At 33.8% G+C, this 26,547-nt stretch overlaps 1 protein-coding gene across 16 annotated transcripts in view; it reads right to left on the bottom strand.

Moving 5' to 3' along the window:
• The window catches only part of LOC136031843 (collagen alpha chain CG42342-like), a 199,011-nt gene that overhangs the window by 42,558 nt on the left and 129,906 nt on the right, over positions 1-26,547 (bottom strand). For 15 of the 16 annotated variants that reach the window (XM_065711681.1, XM_065711682.1, XM_065711687.1 and 12 more), the window contains 4 exons: positions 17,901-18,018; positions 7,553-7,641; positions 6,103-6,192; positions 1,735-1,779 (listed from right to left, as the gene is read on the bottom strand). In XM_065711681.1, the coding sequence (XP_065567753.1) occupies positions 1,735-1,779; positions 6,103-6,192; positions 7,553-7,641; positions 17,901-18,018 (342 nt within the window). The remainder of the gene's footprint in view (positions 1-1,734; positions 1,780-6,102; positions 6,193-7,552; positions 7,642-17,900; positions 18,019-26,547) is intronic. The other variant, XM_065711683.1, reaches the window with a different exon arrangement.

Below are 26,547 nucleotides of genomic sequence, written 5' to 3'. Positions count from 1 at the left end.
GAAAAATTTTGACCCGAAGAAGGAAGATTAAACCCATTTGCTTACCTTCACAAGGAGACAAGGCAGTGGGCATCTCACTAACTTTCAGAATTGTCCAAAGAGCCTCCTTAATAATTGCAACCTAGAGCTCTATTTTTGAATTTCATCCCCCCTTCCTCCCCAAAAAAAAGTTTATGAACTTTCCAGGGGCAATCATATTTAGCCAATAGGCACGATAAACAGTGAGAAGGCCCATTTGAATTATTTTTTTAGTTTGTATGGTCTTTTAAGTAGGAGACTATTAGTACTCCATGATTACTAAGTAGTAGTCAATGAACTGTTATTTTCATATATTTATGTGGAAAAGCGACGATTTTGGCTCAAACCGGGCCAGAATTACAAAATACCAAAATTTACTAGACAGACCTTTGATTTTAGGTATCAGACATAATTTGAAAATTTACCATTTCTCCAGGGGACACATCCATTCAGCGTTGTATTTTGTTCTTTAGCAAATCCGCGTGCATACACACTATAGTCTACAAAATACAGTCTATAATTTTCCCTTTATGAGCAAATTATAGACGAGCCTAAAACACATTTCGCACTTTTAGAATGAAATTAAAACTAAAAAAATTAGATGTTCAAAAATAAAGGAGATGTCTACCCCCTTAGTCCAAGATTTTTATTTGAAATTTTAGTTTACACTATACTGAAGGCTTGCTAGAAGGCAATAAATATAACACGTTAATAAATACCAGTGTTTTATTTACTTACTGTCTTGCCCAACCTTTGGAGTGAAAGCTTTACAGCTTTCCGTATTTTTGCAACCGGAAGATACCTTAAAGCAAACAGGCCTACACCTAAATAAGCAAATTCATTATTGAACCACCGTAAAAAAAATTTAACTTTCTGGATTGGCTATTACTTTCATCAAAGCAAAGTTATAATTTAGCTAAAACTTCGGGATGGTAGTTTCCTCGCATTTAGAATAAAACTTACTAGTATTAATTAATTGCTCTTTATGTTAAAGTTAGTGTAATTTATGTTCGTAATAAATTTTCACGCATCTTTTTACTTTTAAATGTATCAATAATCAGGAATCCAAATAGCTGCAAATTCAAATCTGGAATGTAGGAGCATTTGTCAAAATTAGTACTATGTGACAAATATACTTCAAAATATAGTTTTTGGGACATGTACCTACACAGAGGATAGAAATTTTTATATCTACCCCTACTCTTTATTCTTTTTGTTATGATTTCCTTTATTTTTCATAAATTTCAACATTTTTTTTTTTACATACTTTCAAATTTAATCCCCTGTCCCTTCTCCTGATACCGGACTCTTTTTTTTTCGTCCTTTCACAACACCGATTCTTTTTATTTCACCACCAATTTCAATTTTTTCATGAAATGATATTCCGACCACCAACACACGCAGTGATTTATCTCAAGTGCGACATCTAAGGAGGAGGAGGTAGCTCACAGTAGAAACATAAGCAAAAAGCAGTTGTAATATATGAAAAATATGAGATATTAGAGGAAAAATCTAAAAATTTCGAGGCATCAATACTTCTCCATCTTCCTTTTAAGTTTTTCGGCAATTTTGTAAACTATTTTATGAAGTTTAGTCGTTGTATAAATATTTCTCATCATTTCTCACAGCTCATTTTTAATCTTATAATTTTTATTTTCTTTTCTTTTACTTTTTATTTAATATCCTTATACCTAAGAACGTTGGAAATTCACTTACCGACTCTCCTTTATCCCCTTTGTCACCTTTGACTCCAGGGTATCCCTGAAAAAAAAAAGGTTATTTTAGGAAAAGAAATCCCAAAAATCACTACGATGCAATAAATACATTCCATTTCTTGGAACAATGCGTTAAGACTCAAATTCTCCTTTTCTTCTTATTCTCGCATTTCGACAACATTCTTTTGAAGGAATTCTTTCAACGGAAACAGCACGTAAAGATCATCATATCTCTTAAAGCCAAAGCAAAAAATGAAAAAAGGTTAAATACTTTTGAAAAACGGACTATAGTTTAGGAAGAAATTACAAAAGGCGCGTAGGCAGGAGTCAATTTTAGGATCGGGGGGATGAAATTAAGAAAAGAAACAGACCAAATTATAGCGGACACATAACAAATATTTATTATGTAGTATTCTTGTTATGGTTGCAGTGTTATGTGATTATTTGTTTATAATAATTGTTTCAATAAAAAATTTGAAATCTTGACATTTTGGAGGAACACCAATGGGGAAAAGACCCCTACCTAATTTGGATGATTTAACAGTCTTTTTTGGATCAATAAACCATCTGTATATCAATATATCTATCGAACCGTGCATTGTCATTAACATTTGTAAATAGAAATCAAAACTATAAAACGAGAATTTGTGAACAGTGTGTGCGTGATATCAGAATAATTCAGCTTTCATGTTTATTCCATATATGCATTAAATAAAAAAAAAAAAACAAGTGTTTTTTAACTGAAAGCAAGAAGCGACATTAAAACTTAAAACGAGCAAAAATTACTCCGTATATGAAAGGACTGTTCCCTCCTCAACGCCCCGCTCTTTGCGCTAAAGACTCTTTCTCTCAACTCTACTTTTTAAAACAGTAAAGAACGGGGCGTTGAGGAGGGAACAGCCCCTTTCATATATGGAGTAATTTCTGTTCGTTTTAAGTTTTAATGCCACTTCTTATTTTCAGTTAAAAAACTTTTTTTTATTTAATTTCTGGACGTTTTTGAATTAATGCATGTTTTGATTTTTTTCTCTCCGCAGATAGATAATTAAAACAAAATTTGCATATTTATTTTTTTGGCTAAATAACTTTCTCATAGTTTTGATCGAATGATTTTGAGAAAAAAGGAGCGGGGGAGGAGCTCTAGCTGACCTCCAATTTTTGGTTACTTAAAAAGGCAACTAGAACTTTTAATTTTTTACGAACGTTTTTATTAGTAAAAGATATACGTAACTTACGAAATAGCTTACGTAACGAACATCTATATTCGTATCTTTTTATTACGTATATGAGGGGGTTCGCCCCCTCGTCAGTGCTTCGCTCTTTACACTAAAGCTTAAATTTTATCCCAATTGCTTAAGAATGACCCCTGAATCACAAAGGCCGTAGAATAAATAGTTGAAATTACTAAAAATACTTAAGCGTAAAGAGCGAGGTATTGGGAGGAGGTGAACCCGTCATACGCGTAATAATTTCTTTTGGTTTTAAATTTAATGATGTTCCTTACTTTCAGTTGAAAAAAACTTTTTCATATTCATTTCTTCATTTTTTTTTTAAATGCTAGAAAATCCTGCGCCCCCTTCATGGAAATTTTCTTCTCCCATGACAAATACCTCCATGGAAAGTTCCTCTCACATAACCCCCTTCCCTCAATCCCTCCCCCACCAACCAAAAAAATCCCCCTGAAAACGTCTGTACACTTCCCAATAACCATAACTATATGTGAGCACTGGTCAAAATTTGTAACTTGTAGCCCCTCCCACGGGGACTGTGGGGGAGCAAGTCGTCCCCAAAGACATAATTTTAAAGTTTTTCCACTACGCTGAATAGAATGGCTATCTCAGAATTTTCATCCGTGACTTTGGGAAAAGAATTAGCGTAGGAGGGGGCCTAGGTGCCCTCCAATTCTTTTGGTCACTTAAAAGGGGCACTAGAACTTTCATTCCCGTTAGAATGAGCCCTGTCGCAATATTCTAGGACCACTGGGTCGATACGATCATCCGTGATCTGTCTTCTGGCAAAAAATACAAATTAAAAAATACAAAATACAATTTTTGTAGATAGGAGCTTGAAACTTCTACAGTAGGGTTCTCCAATACGGTGAATCTAGTGATGTGATTTTCGTTAAGATTCTATACATTTTAGGGGGTGTTTTCCCCTATTTTCTAGAATAAGGCAAATTTTCTCAGTTCCGTAACTTTTGATGGGTAAGACCAAACTTGATGAAACTTGTATATTTAAAATCAGCCTTAAAATACGATTCTTTTGATGTAACTATTGGTATCGAAATTCCGTTTTTTAGAGTTTTGGTTACTATTGAGCCGGGTAGCTCCTTACTACATACAGTTCGTTACCACGAATTGTTTGATAAATCATTAGATTTAGAATTATCTATAAATCTACTGTTTGAAGATTTGCGAAATTTTATAAAAGAGTGAAAACACCCCTGAATATGAGATGATGCTATTAATAAAAATTGCACCATCAAATTAAAACTGTCCAACAGATTTAAACCGACAGCATGACATTCCTATGTGAAAAAATACAAAATTTATGTGTTTTCCGAGAAGGATGGTTAAGAATTCAGTTTAGTTGCTTTTTTTAACCAGATGGCATTGTAGTAAACCAGTGGCTGCGAAATTTTGTAGTCTACCAAAAATTGTGGATCGTTCACCATTTTGTACCACAAAATGACAAGTTTGACTCAACTAAGACCAAAATGCCATCGAACGGAAATCTGAAATGACTAATCGGTTAAAAGCCATCAAAAAATTTACATGGTATCAAATTTTCAGAGGTCATATTGCCATTCAGTGGCGTACTTGTCAGTAAGTATAAATGAAGTCCGTAGAAATGACCGGTTATTGTTGACCGTTCATACAGTGACACTAACAATCACACAGTATTACATAGTTGTACACGAGCTATTAGACGGATGTCAATTCATCTTTTATCTTTTGGGGGGAGGGGGAGGGGGCTGTCTGAAGCCACCAGAAGTATATTTTAGGTAAAAGGTTCCAAAATTTTTTGAAAGGTCCTCTAGACAGGTACTTAGAGGGATTTACCTCCAACTTCGCCTAAGTTAGATGAGTGTATTTGGAATAAGCGTGCAATATGGACGTTGAGACCCTGAACTTACTCTCACTAAGGTCTAAGTTAAACTTTGAGGCTTATGGGAGAGGGCGGAAGTCCCCATTATACAGGATCATTTTTGTTAATTTTAAGTTCTAACTTTCAATCTTTACTTTCATTTTATTACTTTGCCAGAAAAAAAACTTATGGAAAGGTGAACAGAGAGAGCAATCAAAAGACTTGATATCTTTCTATTTAGAGTGATTGATGTGATATTTGTTTTCATTTATTTTTATCGGTAATAAATCAAACCCTCTTCCATTTAGTTGCCGTGAAAACATCGAAGAAGTAGTTGTTTTCATTAGAAGAAATAATTATTCAGTCAATTAAAAAAGTCAAAACAAAACCAAATCCTTCGGCAAGCTTCTTCACCTAGCCGTATTCACACAAAATTAACACTTCCCCTTAACTTATATCCCCTTGAAATGCGACCAATGGACACAGTCGCAAAAAGCATTACCTAAAAATGTAATTTTTGTTTTGCTCCCCCCCCCCGGCAAATTTCGGACCCCAAACGCTAAGGGTTATACCTGTGCACACATATGTCCAAAATATATAGACACGTAATAATAACTAATATAAGACCATAATTTTAAAAGCAAAAAACCTTCTTTGTTGATTACCTTTGAAAGGCAAATCTAATTTACTTTTTATAATTTAATTCATAATTTGATCAGCTAATTTATTATGATCACGAGAAACGGGGAATGCAGAAGATTTATTGCTTGTCTGGAAAACAATTAATAGAAAATAAAATGTGAGAAACCGGAACGCTTGAACTTCATTTCTATTTAGTGATTGATATTTTTATATCCCTACGTATTTATTCTTCTCGTAACGAAAGCAAAAAACAGGAAAAGATCTTTACCCAGGTATCTTCAGTGCAGAAAAACAGAAAAAAAAACAACAAAAACAGCAAACAATATTGAAAAAAGAGACAACTTGAAAAAAAAATCACATTACAAAGAAAAATGTTAAATTAAATAACAAATGAAAAAAAAATAAATAGCTCGGTGTCGTTTTTGTTTAGAGTGATAGATGCGTGTATTATATTTTCTAATACACTGTGATAGTTTTGTAATGTTTCTTATAATAAGCTTGATTTTTTGAATAGTGGTACAATTTTATGGAAATAAAGTATTATTTCTGTCTTGTCTTAACTTAAAAACAAAATTTTTTCAGGATAGCTCAACAACATATTAACATAAATATTCACTTTGAAATGAATAAGGGTGCTTACTGGTGGTCCTGGAAGGCCAGGGGGGCCCATGAGTCCTGGGGGGCCAATATCACCGTATTCACCTTTTTCTCCTTTAGTACCTGGTTGACCCTAGAATTAAAAAAGGAAAATAAATTATTGAAATAAGAGCTCATTAAAATGTATTTTAAAATTGTGTATTAACAAATAGACAATTACAATTATCTGTAACTAGTTGTAAATCTGTGCGGTTGTAAGCACAAAGTAGGTCCTTGGATTTGTCCTCACAAATGGCTAATTAGATAAAATATTGCATAGATAAAATTTGTTCAAAAAAATTGTTAAAAATTCTTTGGCTTCTTAGAAGTTATTTTATCTGTTTATTTATTTTTATTTATATATGTATATATATTTATTATTTCTTCATTGGAGTCTATTTAATCTACTTATCTACTTAATTAATTTAGTCTATTCAGTCTATTTACTTATTTTCTATAGTCTTTATTTTATTTATATTTTCGTTTCTTCTCTGAGTAAGTGACTCGTTTGTCTTCCTCCTTCTTTACAGGCCAAAGAGCCTTTGGGGAAATAGTTAAAATGTAATATTGTATGCGTATTTCATGATGAATAAATCTTATCTTATCTTCAGGGTTTTGTTTAACGTATTAACAACAATCTAGGATGCATTAAATAATCATTAAAGGGTTCAATATTTGAACTCTCTAATGATTATAGTTGCATAAAATCATGACTGTGAGGCACGTACACATGAACGTTTTTTCGAGCCCTTTTGTTTAAATATTAAAAATAATCGATGGTTCGAGTAAGAAGTGCCCCGAAGTTTGGAAATACTTAGGATTTCTGGTGGGAGAGACAGTCAGGCCTTGGGTCCCCCTCCCTGTGCATACACTCCCGAGGACCTTGTCTACGAATGCACTCGAGGGAAACTAGTTGAACGATGGACAAATAAGAAAAATATGAGCTCATTAAGATACATTTAAAAGCTTGTAATTAAGCTTGTAATTAAGGTACATAGAAGGTTTATGTTATCATGCAAGTACATCTCGCCTACGAGGATACACAAAATGTAGCACATGTATTTTACATATCCGAAATTGCTACAAATGATTGTCTTAACTTTAAGTTGATCTGTGAACTTCTGAGACGGGTAACCAAAATCTTTGACGGATCCAAGCTTTGCGTGTACCATGAACGCCATATATGAATCACGTAATATAAGACCCATCCCATCTAATACGATGCTCACAAATTTCTTACAGGTCTAATAACAAAACTAATTATTCAAGCGCATATCAGATCACTTTGATTTAGTAAAAAATATCTGCGGGAGTTTGGTTGCAAACTTCACTAGCTTATTAAGATCACACCTTGCAAGTAATAACGTTGATGAATGGCTCCATCTACGGCTAAATCTTAGTGATAAATGAAGGTAATTAAGAAAGACGCTTTGATTAAGGTTTAAATAACTTACCGGTAAGCCTGGTGGCCCTTGTGGACCCGGTTCCCCATTCAGTCCATCTGCTCCTGGTGCCCCACGAAGACCAAAATCACCCTGAATGCCTATATCAGTAAAAGAAAAGAATAGTTAATACCTAACTATATTATTACAGTTCGGAAAGCGCCCTCAAATAAAAATAAAGCCAGGCTGGGTTTTAAACCTGAACAATAAACAGAAACACACGAATATACTAATTGTTATCTTTTAGTAAAAGAAGTTCCTCTATCATCGGCCGGAACATACCAACAAAATGAAGAAAAAAGACAAAATTACAACTAATATTTCTATTTACATTTTTACAATTAACTTTATAGTTTGCGGCATAATTCTAGATGACATTGGGATTAAGTCAGAGGGAACTATGGAACTAAGGAGGAATTTTGGTATGGAAACTGCAAAATTTAGCTTTCATATATTTAAAAATTGATAAAGCAGGTTATTATTTTGATCTATATTTATCAAATATACGAATTTGAATGGTTTGAAAAAAAAGGTGTTTTCTTCACTAATTAGACTATTTTTACGTATTAGAAATGAGGTCATAAATGAGGTCACCCAATCTTATTCTTGGAAACGTATTATCTTGGACTGCATGAAGTATTTCAGTGACATTTTTGATTTTGTGGGTTCTTCACCAGAAATACATTTTAAAAGAAGTAGCCTAATACCTTCTTTTCGTGCCTAGTTTTAAAGGGCTATCTTTCGTTTCCCCCTTTTTGATAAGACATAACCCCCCACCTTATACTTTTGTATATTTGAGCATATTTGCTTGATAAATCTGCCTTTCCTCCAATTTATATTTATACTTTTATCTGATATAAATTATATAGTTAATAATTTTTACTTTTAAAGGCAAAAAACTATATTAACTGGCAATCTCCTTGATCAAATTCATTTATACAAGGACGTCGTACCACTTTTGAAAAAGTAAATTTCTGTTCCTGAATTTCATAGAATATGTCTCATCAAAATAAATCGTGATAAAAAATTGCAACAGATACTTTTATTTTCAGCTGTAGTTTGTCTAAGGATACGACTTGCATCTTTTTTTTTTAATAAACTAAGGAAAATTTGATTTACTAGCTCCCCATCTGGTCTCCCTGCACCGTCCAAAAAGAGGATTTCTTTAAAGAAATTGTTAAAAATTGTGGAACTGGCAACACCTTTTGGTAGTTCTTTGGGCATTAAAGTAATTCGGGCAGCTAAAGCACGGTACATTTCCCTCGTTGCTGACTCCCCTCTAGGCTCAACCGAGTTCATTACTTTTTGGGCAAATGTTAGCGTGTGCAAGACAGGATTGCCAACCCTAGTGATTCATCACTATTTATAGTGATTTTTTTTTATATTGCGTAAACAAAAAACCACTAAATTTGCACATAAATTACTAGATTATCGAAGAAAATCACTAAATCAACCAGAAAAATCACTAAAATGCAGTGGTTTTTTGTCACTGGATGGCAGCTCTGGTGCAAGATTATGATGCCGGTTGAGCCTGCTTTGCCTGTTCGGATCTTGTTATAATAGTTTGATCTCGACTATCATCAATGGGCACCTACGAGGAACGGAGGGCGGAAATTCGACAGTTAAAAAGGTCTTCGTTAAAATGCCTTTTTTTAAAATGCCTTTGTGAATATTTTCTGGGCAATTGCATAAGCGCCCCCTTCTTCCCCTGAGAAGAATCATCCGGTAGACTGGATCAATTCTGATTTGTTGCAAGTCATAGAAAGATTCAACAACACTGGAAAGGTGGGCAAAAAATGAACCGTCTTATGGACTTTCCCCCGTCATTTCTTATTCTATCCCCAAATTGTCGATTCTAGATTTTTTTTTTTTTTTTTTTTTTTTTTTTTTTTTTTTTTTTTTTTTTTTTTTTTTTTTTTTTTTTTTTTTTTTTAATTTATGGCACCGACATATTTTTCCATAAAACTTGAAATTCAGTCTTTCATTATTTGCCACATAGTTTAAAATTGAATTGAAAAACTCATAATTATTGACGCCAGTAGAGAAATAGGGGAGGGAATTATCATTGATGCCAATAGAGAAATAGGGCAGGGGATTATCAGGTTAAAGTTGTTAGGTTGAAAGGCAGAGATCAGGATCACATTGTCAAACTAAACAATTCTGGGCGATTGCATTCTCACAATATTTTACAAAAGTATAAAATTACCATAAATAAACCGGACAAAACTGATTTTAATTTGCCAATACTAAATCAAACAGTTCGTGCTAACGAACTGTGGTAAGGAGCGACCCGGCTCAATAGTAACCAAAACTATAAAAAATGGAATTTTACCAATAGCTGCATCAAAAGAATCGTATTTTAATGCTGATTTTAGATACATAAGTTTCATCAAGTTTAGTCGTACCCATCAAAAGTTACAAGCCTGAGAAAATTTACTTTATTTTAGAAAATAGGGGGAAATACCCCCTAAAATTCATAGAATCTTAACGAATCACACCATCAGATTCAGCGTATCAGAGAACCCTACTGTAGAAGTTTCAAGCTCCTATCTACAAAAATGTGGAATTTTGTTTTTTTTTTTTTTTTTTCCCAGAAGGCAGAACACGGATGCGTGTTTATTTGTTTGTTTGTTTGTTTTTTTCCCCAGGGGTGATCGTATCGACCAAGTAGAATGTTGCGAAAGGGCTCATTCTAACGGAAATGAAAAGTTCTAGTGCCCTTTTTAAGTTACCAAAAATTTAGAGGGCACCTAGGCCCCCTCCCACGCTATTTATATTCCCAAAGTCAACGAATAAAAATTCTGAGATAGCCATTTTATTCAGCGTAGTCGAAAAACCTTATAACTATGTCTTTGGAGATTACTTACTCCCCCACAGTCCCCGTGGGAGGAGCTACAAGTTACAAACTTTGACCAGTGCTTACATATAGTAATGGTTATTGGGAAGTGTACATACGTTTTCAGGAGGATTTTTTGGTTGGGGGAGGGGTTGAGAAGAGAGGGATATGTTGGGGGAACTTTCCATAGAGGAATTTGTCATGGAGGAAGAAAATTTCCATGAAGGGAGCGCAGGATTTTCTAGCATTATTAAAAAAAAACAATGAAAAAATAAATATGAAAAAGTTTTTTATACTGGAAGTAAGGAGCAGCATTAAAACATATAACGAACAGAAATTATTACGCATATGAGGGGCTCACCTTCTCCTAATACCTCGCTCTTTACGCTAAAGTATTTTTAGTAATTTCAACTATTTATTCTACGGTTTTGTGATTCAGGGGTTATTCTTAATGAATTGGGACAAAATTAAAGCTTTAGTGTAAAGAGCGAGGTACTGACGAGGGGGTGAACTCCCTCATATATGTATTGAAAACATGAGAACACAAAATTTCGTTACGTAAGCTAATGTATAAGTTATGTATATCTTTTACTATTAAAAACATTCGTAAAAAATTAAAAGTTCCAGTTGCCTTTTTAAGTAGCCAAAAAATCGAAGGGCAATTAGGTTTCCTCCCCCGCTCCTTTTTTCTCAAAATCATTCGATCAAAACTATGAGAAAGCCATTTAACCAAAAAAAAAAAAAAATACAAATTTCGTTTTAATTATTCCTCTGCGGAGAGCCAAATTCAAAACATGCATTAATTCAAAAACGTTCAAAAATTAAATATAAAAAACAAGTTTTTTAACTGAAAGTAAGGGGCTGCTTCCTCACCAATGCCCCGCTCTTTACGCTAAAATGTTTTACTTTTTTAGAATTAGGAGTTGAGAGAAAGAGTCAAACTTTAGTGTAAAGAGCGGAGCGTTGATGAGGAAGCAGCCCCCTTCATATACGAAGTAATTTCTGTTCGTTTTAAGTTTTAATGTCGCTCCTTACTATCAGTTAAAAAAACTTGTTTTTTTCATTTAATAGTTTTAAAGGACGGAGAGAACCGCCGAAATTTTTGTCCAGTCATCCAAACATACACTTTTCTACCTTTTTAAAAGAATTGGAACTACCTCTGTTATGGGGTACGGGTCCCATGTTTCACTTATGAAAATACAATTTTCAGTAGCTAGAATGTCTTTGTACTGCCTTGAAAAATTTTGTTTCATTTCATTTACTTTACTTTCATTTCATTGACTTCTTGTAAAATAATCCCTTTCTCAATTAAATTATGTCCAGCCGATTGACCACTTTTATCACATATATAGAATAATAGTAAGAGATTGATTGCCATTGGGTGATGTAGATATTGACTGTTTTAGGGAAGAAGTTTCCAGAAATTCGAAAACGTTATTTAAATCGTTAGTACATTTTTGGATTATTGAAACTTAATGAAGGTTTTTTTCCTGATTCAAGCAGCTTAATGTCAATAATGATTTTGCCATTCGTGTAACCACAAGATGGTGCTTTTAATTATATAATGACACAATTTCATCAATTAGTAAAAGCACTAATATACCAAAATGTCCTTTTATTTGTCAAATTTTATAAAATAACTAAATCTTATTATTTTGCTTTCGCAAAATAAGATATTGGCTGTTGTAGGGAGGAGAATTTCATAAATTAGAAAACGAGTTCTTTAATCATTAGTAAATGTTTTTCTTCCTAAAACTTAATGAGTGGTTTTTCAGATTAATGTAGCCTAGTGTCAATAACATTGCTATTAGTCTAATCATGAGAGAGTGCTCTTAATTAAATAATAGCACAATTTCTCCAAGTAGTGTAAGCATTAATTTATCAAAAGTTCTCCTATTTATGAACTGTGAAGCAATTTTAGACGATTCATCAAGTTTATGTAGCAAATAAGGTCATCAGAAGCAGTCAATTCCTAGTTAACGGCCTTTCTTCTATTAATCTTCGGGATAGTTGTTTGAGCTGTCATCATAATGATAAATGGGTTTAATGTTGACTATCTGAGAGGCAAATCCGTAATTGCAGGTCAAAGGTATAGACTGCATAGCCAAGACGTTTCAATTCTAGCTATAGACTGGGAAATTATGTGGGAAACAAATGAAACTGATGAAAAAATAAGCGGCGAAAGTAATACCCAAATATGAATTAATGATTATATCGGTTAATGATTATAACAATATGGATTAATGATTATAAAGATCTACTTGTATGGAATCAGCTGATGGAATTTAGCATCTACAATTGATGCAGAAGAAGTATTCTTGTTCGTGTCCCCTCAAATCTCGATAAATTAAACCCCCTTTTAATCCAAAATCTTACACCTATGCCTGACATTGACGTCGGTTAGGTTTTTTTTTATGCTGTTGGAAATTGAAATTGTGAATTCATACCCGGAAAATTTTTTTGATATATTACATACCTAACACGTTTAAATTGTAGTTGTATATTCAAGGAATGCTATGTTGCAAATTGATGAAACAGAAAATAATAAGACCAAAACTGTGCCTAAATCTCTGACAATATTTAAGTGTAGATTAAGGATTATAGAAACGGCAAACAGCGGTTGCCTAGTTTCGTGGTCTCTCATTGGCAACGAGTAGTTTCATTCATTTTCAAAATAATCAAGACATGCCAAACCAGGTATATCTATTTTCGGGTACATCTATTTTCTACCAAACGTAGTAAATCTAGGACATAATACGATACTTCCTGAGCAAGAGAAATCAGATGCTACTAAACACAGCTGCACTGTTTTTTGAACAGATTATTTTTTTTTTTAGCTGCCAAAGTCGTGCAAGTCGTGTAAAAATAATACTCGACAGCATCATCCTTCTGCTCTAGGAAGCCTCACTTGCGCCAAGCAAAATAAAGGTAGAATATGTTTTCCTGAACAGAGGTAACACACAAAAGCCTTCAAGAAGTGTTGAGTTTTTTTTTGTGAAATGAAAAAAATAGGACACAATACGACGTTTCCTGAGCCAAAGGGACGGCAGCACTTTTTTTCAACATATTTTTTTTTTCGGCTAATAGATCTACGCTTAATCGTTCAAAAATATTACTTGGTAGCATCTGATTAATTTCAGTCAAATGTTTTATCTGACCAGGGTAACTCATGGATGATATAAACTAGGCATTATGAACACCACGTAAAGAGGAAGTTGCTCTTTAAAAATGTAGTAATCATTGATTTAATCTTTTCTTTTTTTGGGTACATCTATTTTCTACCAAACGTAGTAAATCTATGACACAATACTCTGCTTCCTGAGCAAGAGAAATGACCGCACTGTTTTTTGAACACATTTTTCTTTTAATTTTTTATATTTTATTTTAGCTGCCGAAGTCGTGCAAAAATAATACTCGACATCATCACCCTTCTGCTCTAGGAAGCCTCACTTGCGCTAAGCAAAAAAAAAAGTAGAATATGTTGTCCTGAAAAAGGCTAACGCACAAAAGCCTTCAAGAAGTGCTGAGTTTTTTTGTGATATGAAAAAATTGGATTGAAAAATAGTCACTGAAAGAGTATCTCATTTCACTGAAATTGAAAGCAAATGTTGTTAATAGTAGGCTATACCTTCTCATTTCGATTACATGATATTTTTTATGTTAATTATATAGTGATATATAAAAGCCAAGCGTTCGTGGTCTTTGACAAAGGTTGGACGTAGAATAGCTACCCCTTCTGAATGAAAAGTAAAATTATACATCCATAGAAAAACTACTCACTAAGATTTGATATTAGACTTGAAATGTTGCATAATTTTCGTGCAAAAAACACTATTTGAAACACGGAAAATAAATCTGCATAGCTTATCAAATCTAGATGATTGCACCAATCGCAAATGCTTTGTGTGTTGTGGACAAAAGCCAAAAATCAGTATTTAAAAACAGAATCAAATTGAAATTCCACATTCCAAAACAAACAAAAAACAACGCCTTCAAGACAGGTCTATAAAACATATAATGTATGTGTTCAAACCTCTACCCTTTTTATAAGGTTTTTTGATCGACCGTATATACCACAATTCGATAGAAATACATGAACAATCGTCTCAAACACTATTAAATAAAAAAACATGTTTTTTTAATGAAAGTAAGGAGCAACATTAAAACTCAAAACGAACAGAAATTATTTCATATATAAAGGGTTGTCCCCTTCTCAATACCTAACTCTCTACACTAAAGCTGTTAGCACTTTTAAAAGGCAATTATTATAATTGAACGAAACCTGTGTATCAGTAGCCGTTCTTAATAATTGGGACAAATAGTCAAACTTTAAAGCAAAGAGCAAGGTATTGAGGAGGGGGAAACCCTTCATATACGGAATAAACTCCGTTCGTTTTGAGTTTGAATGTTGCTCCTTACTATCAGTTCAAAAAAGATTTTTTTTTAAATTTAATTTCTGTTCGTTTTTCAAATAATTCAGGTAAATCTCGCTCAGCCTCTATGAAATATACCCCACCCCCTCACAGGAATCTGATTAATGAAAATTTCATCCAAAGTAAAGTACACCCCCCGTCAAGTTCCCTCTAGACAGTTTCATCCACGCCAAAAATCTCCCCTCCCCGTAAAATTTCTTGCGGGCGATTCAGCCTCAGAAATTATTCTTAGCTTTCTTTCATTTGAAAAAGAGTTTAATCTCTAATCGATTTCTCGGTCACTTTGGAAATTCCCCTTCCGTAAAAACTTTTTCTGGAAATCAACACACACGGAACACAGCCCCCGGATAATTCCCCCAGAAAATCTCCACATGCAAAATTGAGTTGGCAAAGATAATGTAAGACAATTGACAAGAATTTTGTATGGAAATTCTGTCAAATCCCCCCAATGTAAAACTTTCTCTTGAATTTTCACACCCCTCTCCCCCGGAAATTTCCCTCCCCAAGAAAAATTATACCAGTGGAAATTCAACCCAATCACAAATCCCCCTCCAAAAAAATGTCTGTATAATTCCCAATAATAAATACTATAATCAACGGTCATATTTCATACCTTACAGGCCTCTCCCGACGGACAGTGTTGGTAATTTTACCCTAAAGACATAGTTATTTGATCTTTCAACTCTACTGGACAAAATGGCAATCTCAAAATTTTGATCAGATAAATTTGGGAAATAAATGGACGTGGGAAAGGGGCCAGTTGCCCTCCAATCTCTTTTGTCACTTAGAAAAGATACTAGAACGTTTGATATGTGATCGAATGCGCCCTCTCCCAATCTTCTAGGACCATTATTTCAACACGATCACCCAGGGAACAGGAAAAAAAAGAAACAAATAAACACACATCCGTGATCTATTTTCTGGCAAAAATAGCAAAATTCCGCATTTTTGTATATAGGAGCTTAAAACGTATACAGTAGCGTTCTCGGGTATGCTGAATCCGATGGAGTGATTTTCATCAAGATTCCTTGAATTTTGGGGAGGGGGGGAGTTTTGCCGCTATTTAAAAAATCAGGAAAACTTTCTTAGGCTTGTAACTTTTGATGGGTAACACTGAAGTTGATGAGTGTTATATACTTAAAATAAGCATAATTCCGTTTTTAGAGTTTCGGTGACTATTGAGCCGAGTCGCTCCATACTTACAGTTCGTTACCGCGAACTGTTTGAAAAGTTTATCATTCATAATCTGCACTAAGAAAGTGTATTTATTTAAGCTTTTACAGTTATTAAATAAACAAAACAAGTTTGTTCAACTGAAAGTAATGAGCAATATAAAAACTTAAAACAAACAGAAATTGTTTTATATATTGGGGACGTTGCTCCTCCTCAACGCCACGCTTTTAACGCTAAAGTATTTTAGTACTTTTGAAAAAATCTTCTTAAGGTTCTAATTAAACGAACCTTGTGTTTTAGGAGTCGTTCTTAAAGAATGGGGACAAAATTCAAACCTTAGCGTAAGGAGTGAGGTGCTGAAGAGGAGCAACCCTCCTCTCATATACGCAATAATTTTTGCTCGTTTCAAGTTTTAATATTGCTCCTTGCTTTCAGTCGAAAAAAACTTTTTTTTTATCTAATTTCTGATAATTTTTTTAAATAATGCCAGGAAATCTTGCTCCACCTCCACGCAAAATTCCTTCTCCCCAGGGATATATTCTCTAGACAGTTGAATTCTGGTGAAAATTTACCCTGGGCAATTACCTTTAACATCTCCACGTGTAAAATTGAGTCGGCAAAGAGAAAGCAAGACATAAGACGAATCTCGTATAAGATTTCTGGCAAACTCCCCCAGTTTAAAATTTCCCAGTTAAAAAAAAATTCAACAGAAGGTAAGAAGTTACATTAAAACTTACAATGAACAAAAATCATTATGTATATTAGGGGGTCGCCCTCATATAATATATTCCTTAAGGCCACAGACCTAGAAATGCCTTACTGGTTCAATAAAATTGCCGGTAAAAATATTTAACTGTTAGCTTCTGGTAGTAAAATAATGAGCAAAACATATGATTTCTCATAGGTAGCGTCAGCGCGCAAAGTTCAAAAAAACTATATGTTACACAACCCGACCATGAGAGCAGAAAAACTATAAATGTGTCTTGAGTTAATAAAAAATAATAATAATAATAGATCCGAAAAATCGAATTTCCAACTATTTGTGTGAGTTATACAAGATGACAAAACGACATAGCACATTTGGAAAGATTTTTAACTTTTTGATGTCCTGTAAACCAAATAAGATAGGAAAACGGATTAGACTTGTAAACAGGTTAGACTAAACAATGAAACTTATTTAGTTGGAGGGGGTGATTTCAACTTCAAGTTTCCAATTAAAGGCACACAACGTCCTTTGAATTACCAAACTGGAAGTTCCTACCTCATTCCTGTCGACAGGATCTTTACAAAACAGTGGGTGACTAATTATCGTTCTGTAGTAGCTTCAAACTAAATTGCTGAATTTAACTATCCTTAATGAACTGTTATTGTGGCAAAAGTCGGATGTGAATTGCGCTTTAATTGTGTTTTGTGTTTCAGAGTCCACTTTTAAATAGTGTATATCACTTCTATGTGTTGATTTGTTTGAACTTCGAAGGACGGCAAGCAATATTATGACAGAGATCATGCAGTGTGTGTATCAATGGATAGGTATTGTGCAACAGTGTAACATTTATTCCAGTCCCAATAACAATTTATTCCTAATTTATTCCTAACAATTTATTTAATTAATTTAAACCTAACAATTTAACAGTTTATTCCTAACAATTTGGCTCTTATATAGTAAAGTTGTCGCAAAAAATTCAGCAGAACCTATGAGTACGAAAAATAATTATTTTTTTCTTACAAATTACTTTAAAATAAAAGAGTCATCAAAAGAGCAAAATAAAGTGAATTACCTGAACTTTATGGGGAAAAAAACAAAACATTATTATTAGGCACGTCTCATAAGAGCACTTCCATACGCGCTTGATAGTGTACTCAATATAAATGCCTACACTAAAAAACCTGTTAAAGAATTTGTCCAAACAAAACTTACCCGGCAGCCCCATGTCACCTTTCTCGCCCTTTTCTCCACGGTACCCTCTTTCTCCAATTTCACCTTTTGGCCCTTGTGGTCCTGGAAGCCCACGTTCAGCAACTTCACCATTTATACCCTACATAAATATTTCACAAGAGTTAAGTTAATTATAAAGACTGAATTAAGATGAAAAAATATACAAAAAAATAATGTAGAAACCATTGTTAAGCTCAAAATAAAATGAAGGCTTAATTAATTAGCGGGAAACAAAAAGATACTTAATTTTTGGATATTAATTTTTTCCAAATAATTTCAGCTGCAAGTGTATATGCAATCTGCAGCCTTTCATAGCAAATTTGTAACTAACAAACTAAAATCAAATAAAAAAAAGGTAGCTGATGCCCATGTACACACAAAAAAAAGGCGAAAAATCGTATAATATGTTTTTTTTCTGCTACGCATTAGAGGTTCACCACAAATATCGCGTCCCCGTCATCACATTCCTATTCAAATTTTGACTACATTTCCTCTCGTTGAAGAAGAGGACATAATTGTTTCTTGCATATTATATTTGTAAAGCTAGTGAAGCTAAAATAAATATATAATCGATTTTAACTTTTCCCACAATTATGTGTTCTTGCATAGTACTCCAAGCACCGTGATTTGACTGCCACTTGGCCGAATCTGGCCTGCCAGCTATTTTCTTTTGGGTCAGCTCTATAAGAAATTTTTCCGAATTAGATTGTAATATTACATCCACTAACGAACAGGAATACGAAATATTTGTTAATTTATATTCTTCAATTTTTCATTTTATAAAATAAAATTTAACATTTTAAGAGTCCTTTAAAAAAAACTTGAATGCTGAGACGATTTTTCAGTTAAGAAAACTGCAAACTCACAAGTTATAAGCAAGCAAACAGAAAAAGGAATCAGCTTAAACCACTGTCATGCCATGCAAAAAAATAAAAGAAAATAACTAAAAAATTGAGTTGCATTAAGGGAATAGCGAATTAATAGAAGACCGAATATCTAAATACCCGACTGTTAGAATTTGCATAATGGCAACTATTTAAAAGTATCTAATTAAAAAGTGTTCTTTATATGTAATCTAGCTTGTAAGCGAACATTTTCTTCGCTTGATCAAAATCTCTAGAGCAAGATATTGAAATTATTACATCTAAAAAAAATAATAAAAAAATAATTTCGTTAAAAAGGAATAGCTGAGAGTTGGGGATAGAACTTGTTGGAGAGGTGGAAATTTGGAGAGTTGAAATTCTAAGAAATGTCATAGAGGTATAATGTAACAGTTTAAACAACACTGCTCTTCAAAAGTTCAGTTTTCTAGTGGCACCGGTAAGGGTGCTGACAGAATATTTTTCGGGGGAGGGTTAGACTACCAAAATTTTGTCGGCGAGGGTGTAATCAATTTTTTTGAGATAATTGTCAACCTATACCTACCTCCCCCCACTTTTTTAAAAAAAATTCAACCTTTCCATATATTTTGTCAACCAGGGTTGAAGAGGACGCCCAGTCCATCCTATTCCACTCTCCGTCCTCACCCACGGACACCTATTAATAATTGTTTGCTTCATCATTCATGAGAATTTCACAGAACAAAAGAAGAGGACAACTACAAATAAAATAGCATTTTGTGGTTATGTGTTAAGATTTAAATAGAATTGGATACTGTTTTTACTGCGTGTCACCTGACGATGATGAAGGGCCTTATTAGAACCCTCAGAGAATCTGTCAGATTATTGTCCTGGTACTTGTTATTTGAAATGGATGTCTCAACCACCTCTGTCAATCATCCAACTAATTTATTTCAACAGCGCAAGAATTAATCAGTGATTTGTCAACAGAACGAAAAGAAAATTTCCACGCCCATAAGCAACTGAGGAAACATCCAGAATTTATCGGTTCCAAGCTTCAAGAAAGAAAAAATTGTTGTAAGACACTGTAAGTCCTATCTTTGTTATCAAGGGCACATCAAGGGGGGAGCTTAGGGATTTGAACCCTCGTTCCAAAATGTTTATGCAACTCGTAAAAAATTACTAAAAAAGCATATAAACACATTTTTGAGGCTTTTTTTAAAGTTTTTCATACCCCTCCCCTCGCCCCGAAAGATATTAACCCCCCCCCCTCCAAAAAAATCCTGTATATGGTCCTCTGTGTTATGCTTTGGTTTTTGAGGGAAAGTATAACTGGCATTCCAAAGATTAATAGTTTTTCCATTCTACTAAAAAGTTGACACTTTTGCAATGTGAGATGTAGCCTAGGCGATGGCTACGAAACACATTTTTATGCATGCGGTAATATTCTATAAGTAAACTGATCTCTACTTGACAGTATGGAACCTGGGGTTCGATCCCAGTAACCGCAACGAGGATAAGGCCCGTCGGCTAAATAAATTCCTACGAAACATCTATAGATGCCCTGTGCGCCAAAAATGGTCCAGAAGGAACCATCTAGTTAAACTATCCTACTTCCATTTGGCAGCACTAGCACAGTTTTCGACACTTCGACGAAAGTGCATTTTCGTGCATCGTAATAAATCCGTAGCTTTTGCTAATAGGGTTGCTTTTCAAAAAATTAAGGTACTTATCGGTTATATAATAGACACTCGGGAAGTGAAGTTCGATTAATGCTAATGAAATGAAACAAAATATGATGAATATAAAATAGTTTAGAGACAAATTTGGGCTATATATTTGCACATTAGGGGTGGGGGTTTGGGGTAAAGCATAGCATATATTAAATACGTAAACTAAACCATTGCTGTATTTAATATATGCTATGCTCTACCCCCCCCCTAATGTGCAAATATATAGCCCAAATTCGTTTGCATAAACCAAACCAATCCAAAATACAAACTAAATACTTAAATAAAATATAGCTACAATTTATTTTGCAACCAAACCAAAGCTAATTGTGTTGGTATAAAGAACTTGCTTGATTAGTTTCTTGTGTCATGCTCGCATCATTCGCGATCGAAATTATACAATGTCTATTATATAACCGATAGGTACAAAATTTACTGCTGAAGGATGAAAAGCTGACATCATCAAAGATCTTTAATAGTTGAACAATATTTTTACTACCAGTCAGTTTTTCTCTCACTAACATAGAAAACTGCTGAACAGTTGTATTCACTTCCATTAACTTCAGCTTTCGTTGTATTAGCAAAATAAGAAATAAAAAAAAAAAAACATTGTTGCAGTTTATAAGGAACAACAAAAACATTCAGAATAATGAAAAAAACATCTATCTTATAGAATCAGACTGACGGATCAGTTGTAGTCACCATTGAATTCAACAAAAACAAAAATACAATGTTAAAGTTTACAAGGAACAACAAAAAATTAAGTCAGTAGAATGAAAAAATACCAGAAGAATGAAAAAGATATATCTGCTATATATCAAAAACATATGATAAATATTATGAGGAAGGAAAAATCTTAGAAGCTAGATTGGTCTCGGCTACTTTTTTACTCGTAAATTAATTTCAAAAATGTTTAATACTTTTTACTATTTAATATAGCAAAAAATAAACAAGACATTCTTTTTATTGTCAACATGAAGAATTTACTTCTACTATAATAAAATATAGTCTACTAAGGCGTAAAGAACCTATTTCAATAGTTCGATGTAATTTATTACCAATTGGTTTGTGCGATCAGAATCAGACCGATGGATCAGTTAAAATCACCATTGAATTCAACAAAAACAAAAATACAATGTTAAAGTTTACAAGGAACACCAAAAAAAAAAATAAGAAGAAAAAAAATTTATTTGTTTTATATCAAAAACATATGACAATATGGAGAAGGAAAAATAATAGAAGCTAGATTGGTCTCGGCTACCTTTTACTTTTTTCCTCATAAATTACTTTCAAAAATGCTTACTACTTTTTACTATTTAGCATGGCAAAATATAACCAAGACATTCTTTTTTACTGTCACCATTAACAATTTACTGCTACTCTAGTAAAAAAGGATTAACTAAGGCGTGAAGAACCTACTTTAATAGTTCGATGTAATTTTACTGCCAATTCGTTTGTGTGCTCACTATTACCGGTAACTGATGAATCAGCTGAAGTCACTATTTAATTAACTCCAACTTACGATTTATTAGCAAAAACAAAAATAGAATGTTGAAGTTTGCAAGAAACAACAAAAAACAAACAGAAGAATGGAATAAATATCAGAAGAACGACAAATATTGCGAATAAGAAAAAATCATAAAAGTTAGATTGGTCTCGGCTACTTTTTTCTTTTTGCTCGTAAATTACTTGCGAAAATGCTTAATACTTTTTACTATTTAGTATGGCAAAAAATAGCCACGACATTCTTTTTTACTATCACCATTAAAAGTTTACTTCTACTCTAGTAAAAAAAAATAATTCACTAGGGCGTGAAGAACTTATCTTAATAGTTGGATGTAATTTTTACTGCCAATTGTTTTGTGTGCTCACCATTATCGGTAACTACTGAATCGGCTGAAGTTACTATTGAATTAGCCTCAGCTTACGCTATATTAGCAAAAACAAAATAGAATGTTGGAGTTTGCAAGAAACAACAAAAACAAACAGAAGAATGGAATAAATATAAGAAGAACGACAAATATTGCCAGGAAGAAAAAAACATAAAAGATAGATTAGTCTCGGCTACTTTTTTTTATTGTAAATTACTTGCAAAATGTTTAATACTTTTTACTATTTAGTATGGCAAAAATAGCCAATCCATTTTTTTTTTTCACTATCACCATTGAAAAATTTACTTCCACTCTAGTAAAAAAAGGATTCACTAAGGCGTGAAGGACCTATTTTAATAGTTCAATGTAATTTTTACTACCAATGGGTTTTTTTGCCATCGGCACCATCGGTAACTGGCAATCTTTTACAGTCATCATCAAGTTTCATATTATTGCCCGCATATTTTATATCAGCAAAAACAATGCAAAGTTGAAGACTATTAAAAAATAGATAACTGCATTCAGGGCAATAAAAACTATATCTCAAATTATGGGGCCTCCAAAATTATCACGATAAAAAATCAAAAAACCTAGATTTATCTCAGTAGCTACTGTTTAACGACCAGGGTCTTAAATCACTAAGTGGCCAAGTCCAGATCTACTTGAGATAATAGCACTTGACTAAGAGGAGTTTGCCACATATGGTAAATTAAATGTTGACAAAGAGTACCGATAAGGTAGTCAGAAAAACGCTCGGATGAGGTTGACCTCTTTAAGCTTAGTATTTAGAAGGAATTATGGACAAAACTGACAATTAGTGTCTTCTTTCAGGATAATAAAATAGATAGAAATGAGACCAATTTGTTCCTAATTTCAAAGCAAGCTTACAGTGAAGAGGTTGCAGGTATGCATCATTACCCTAATGACTTCTTATGTACAGCATACCCATTGAGGGTCGCATAAATTGTCCAAAAAGAAGAGTGGGGGTGAAATTAACAAAAAAATATCACAGACTATTTCGGTATATTTTTGGTGTCGCAGGGGGGGGGGGGGTTGGCCCTTCTCCTCCTTCTTGTAGCTGCCTATGAGGACGTCAAAGATCAGAAGAGAAAATCCTTTTGGGCTTTTTAACAATTAATAGAATCAGTACTATTATTACAGTCCATTAATATATATTTACTCGTCAGTTTCGTCAATTGGGGGAGGGGGGATTTGGACAAACTAGTTTTAAAAATACCTTTTTTTGGGAGCTTTTCCATTGGAAAATGCCTATTTTGTATTTTCATTAATAGATTGAAACCACGACAAATTCACCTCCACCCTACACTTCTGAAAATGGACTTTTCCCTCTTCCCTAGATTTTTGCTAATTCAGACCACTGGTACTGGAAACCATTTTTCCAGACCATCCTCTTAAGTAGTGCTACTTTCTTAATGCTGAAAAATTTCAAGAGCTTTCAGGGTCAAATCCCACGTTTTCTACAGTACTCAGCCTTTCTCTCACTTCCTTGTATGAAGGCCAGTAACTGACACTTTGCTTTCATTCTTGATAGATATTTACAGGGAAAACGGGTCACTTTGGTCCTCCAATCATACAGATTATAAATTCTTGCATGATCTCTAGTGTTCAGGGGTCATAGATTCATCTCGTCCCCATAATAATACCTCTAGGTTGAAAATACTTACATGATTCTTCTTCAAACAATGTGCCATCTACCTATATTTCTCCCAAAAACCTTATGACGGGGAAGGACTAAGCACAGGTTTGAGTTCGCTCATTTTTGCACCAATTTAAGACTTAAACCATTGATGCATCGATTCAGGACATGGCTCGTTTTACATACCGACATTATAAGTTTTTTTCCAATATGCGCCTTGAAGATGAAGTTGCCAACCTCCTTAAGACTTTCAAAATGGTTATTCTCATGAACTGGTTTTAGTAGGAAAAAATGCAGTCACATACTCTGATTAAGCTTATTAAAAATTATTGAACATAGTTGAAACAAAAAAAAGCTGTCCGAAAGTCGGTTTAAAAGTCGAACTACCAAAGTAGTTCTTGATGGTAGCCCTTTCTGAACCGTGGAAAGCTTGCTCCGTTCGAGCTTGACTACTTGAGACAAGTTTTCAATTGGAAGCAAAAGCATGGCTCGAAGAAATGAAAGCTTAGCGAAACACTTCAGGTAATCCTCTTCGACACATACTATCAAAATTCAAATCAAGTTACATACTGAAGGCTTTAGACAAGGAGAAGCGAAACTATCCTTTTTGACCCTGGGTATAAATTTTGTGCAGCTTCCAAAACGCAATGTCATACTGATACCTCCGGTTTGAGGTTTACACTTACTTTGCGGCATCGGAAAAAAAAGAAACGGGGAATGGAAATGGTGTCCGTGCAACGCAATTCAAGCAAGTTACATTATATCCATGAAACCTCGAAATATTTTTTTTTTTCAAGCAAAATATGATCAGTCGACCCTGGAGGCACACTTAAGAGACCTTTCATCTTGAACCAAATGGTTATTTCAAAATTTTGATTCGACACCAATGAGGGCTATAGGGCTACCCAGAGGCAACATAGGACACAGAAGAATGACTGGTTGCCCACCAATCACTTTTAGCCATGATAAAGAGTACTAGAAAATTAATTTCCGATTAGATTTACTTCCCCTCTGCAAGGGTCTATGATCACGGCTTCTTTAAGAAATAGTTGGGGAGGATGCGTGTGAGGTGCATGGCTCTTTGCTAAGTCAACGCTAATGCCTTACCTTCGATTATACTATTTTTGTAAGCGAAAGAAATAAAAGCAGGCATTCACAATCAACGTTCAAAATGGCAGACATAACTTCTGACCGATATTATATTACTTTTTCCTGATTTGTTCTAATCTGCAGGTATTTCCAAAACCATACAAAACCGCGGAGATTTGATTCTGTACTCACTACTTGAATCAAACAGTGCTATGAAAGACAAAATAAATAGAACAAGATTAGAGAATTCTTCATTGCATTAGCCCCCCCACAATCTCTTCAGATTTGTTCTACAAGGTTAGCACAGAATTTTGAATCCACATGTCCAGTCACTAGAGCAGTAGAATCTGAGAGATGAGGAAAACAAACCTAAGAAAATATAAAAGAAAAACCAAATTGTGATACAAGGGACATGTCTGTCTTAAGATTTTTCCAGATACCATCCCCCCCAGAAAATTTAAAAGTGTTCTAAAAATGTTTTTTTCCGGTGTGTGCCCCCTTTTCCTTGGGAAAGTCCTCTGAAACAACAACATGCGTGTCAATAGCCGTGCAGGAATTAAAGAAGATACTTACAGGTTATAGTTACTAAAATGATGAAGCAAACTAAAAATGTTATGCTACATTGCAACTGTCAACAGAACTGAAACCAATATAGTTAATTAGTATAAACATGGGAAATTTTTCATGCTTAAAATACATATGAGAAAAAAATATCTAATATAGCGCCATCAGGTTCTTTGGCAGGACAAATTATACCCACCTTTATAACGATAACACGGCAGGTGTGTTATAACAATGACATATCCGAAGCCACACACTAACTATACTGTCAAAACAGAGAAGGTAACATTTCCTAACCATAAATTAAAGATTCGGTCCAACTTTTACTATCTGACTAATGATAGTATCATAAAACAGGAAAGTTTGACATATAACTCATTCCATGCGACAGAAAAGAATACACCCAATTGGCTTTACATGGCCACCAGTAGTGGCATCTTATTTATAGTGGGAATTCATAGTTTTGCTGGTTTGAAACCGCATAATAAATATATTAAAAAAGATAAAATTCAGATCGAATTGGCAGCATCAGTTTCTAGATTCTACTCGATATTCTGAAGATTAGCGAGCACCTTAGTTGTGCTGTTACTAATGTCATCATAGTCATTGTCTACAAGATGAGCGTTTTATAATAAGCATTTTATCTGACAATAATTGATAATTTTAATAAAATGTTATTTACTTGAAGATATTGATATTAGCATAACATGATTACCACCTTAAAACTTAAGTATAGCTACCCACGCCCGATCAATATACCAAACTAAATCCTCGGTTAAACACATGATGGAAACTGGAAAAGAAAATGGCTAAGAGCAGCTTTGAGCACTTCATAAAATTTTCCAAAGATAGCCTTTTCCATATTTTTATTTTACCTGAACT

The sequence above is a fragment of the Artemia franciscana genome, chromosome 10 (assembly GCF_032884065.1).
Source record: "Artemia franciscana chromosome 10, ASM3288406v1, whole genome shotgun sequence".
Taxonomy (NCBI): domain Eukaryota; kingdom Metazoa; phylum Arthropoda; class Branchiopoda; order Anostraca; family Artemiidae; genus Artemia; species Artemia franciscana.
The sequence above is the reverse complement of the archived record's forward strand: the minus strand, read 5'-3'. Positions and strand labels throughout refer to the sequence as shown.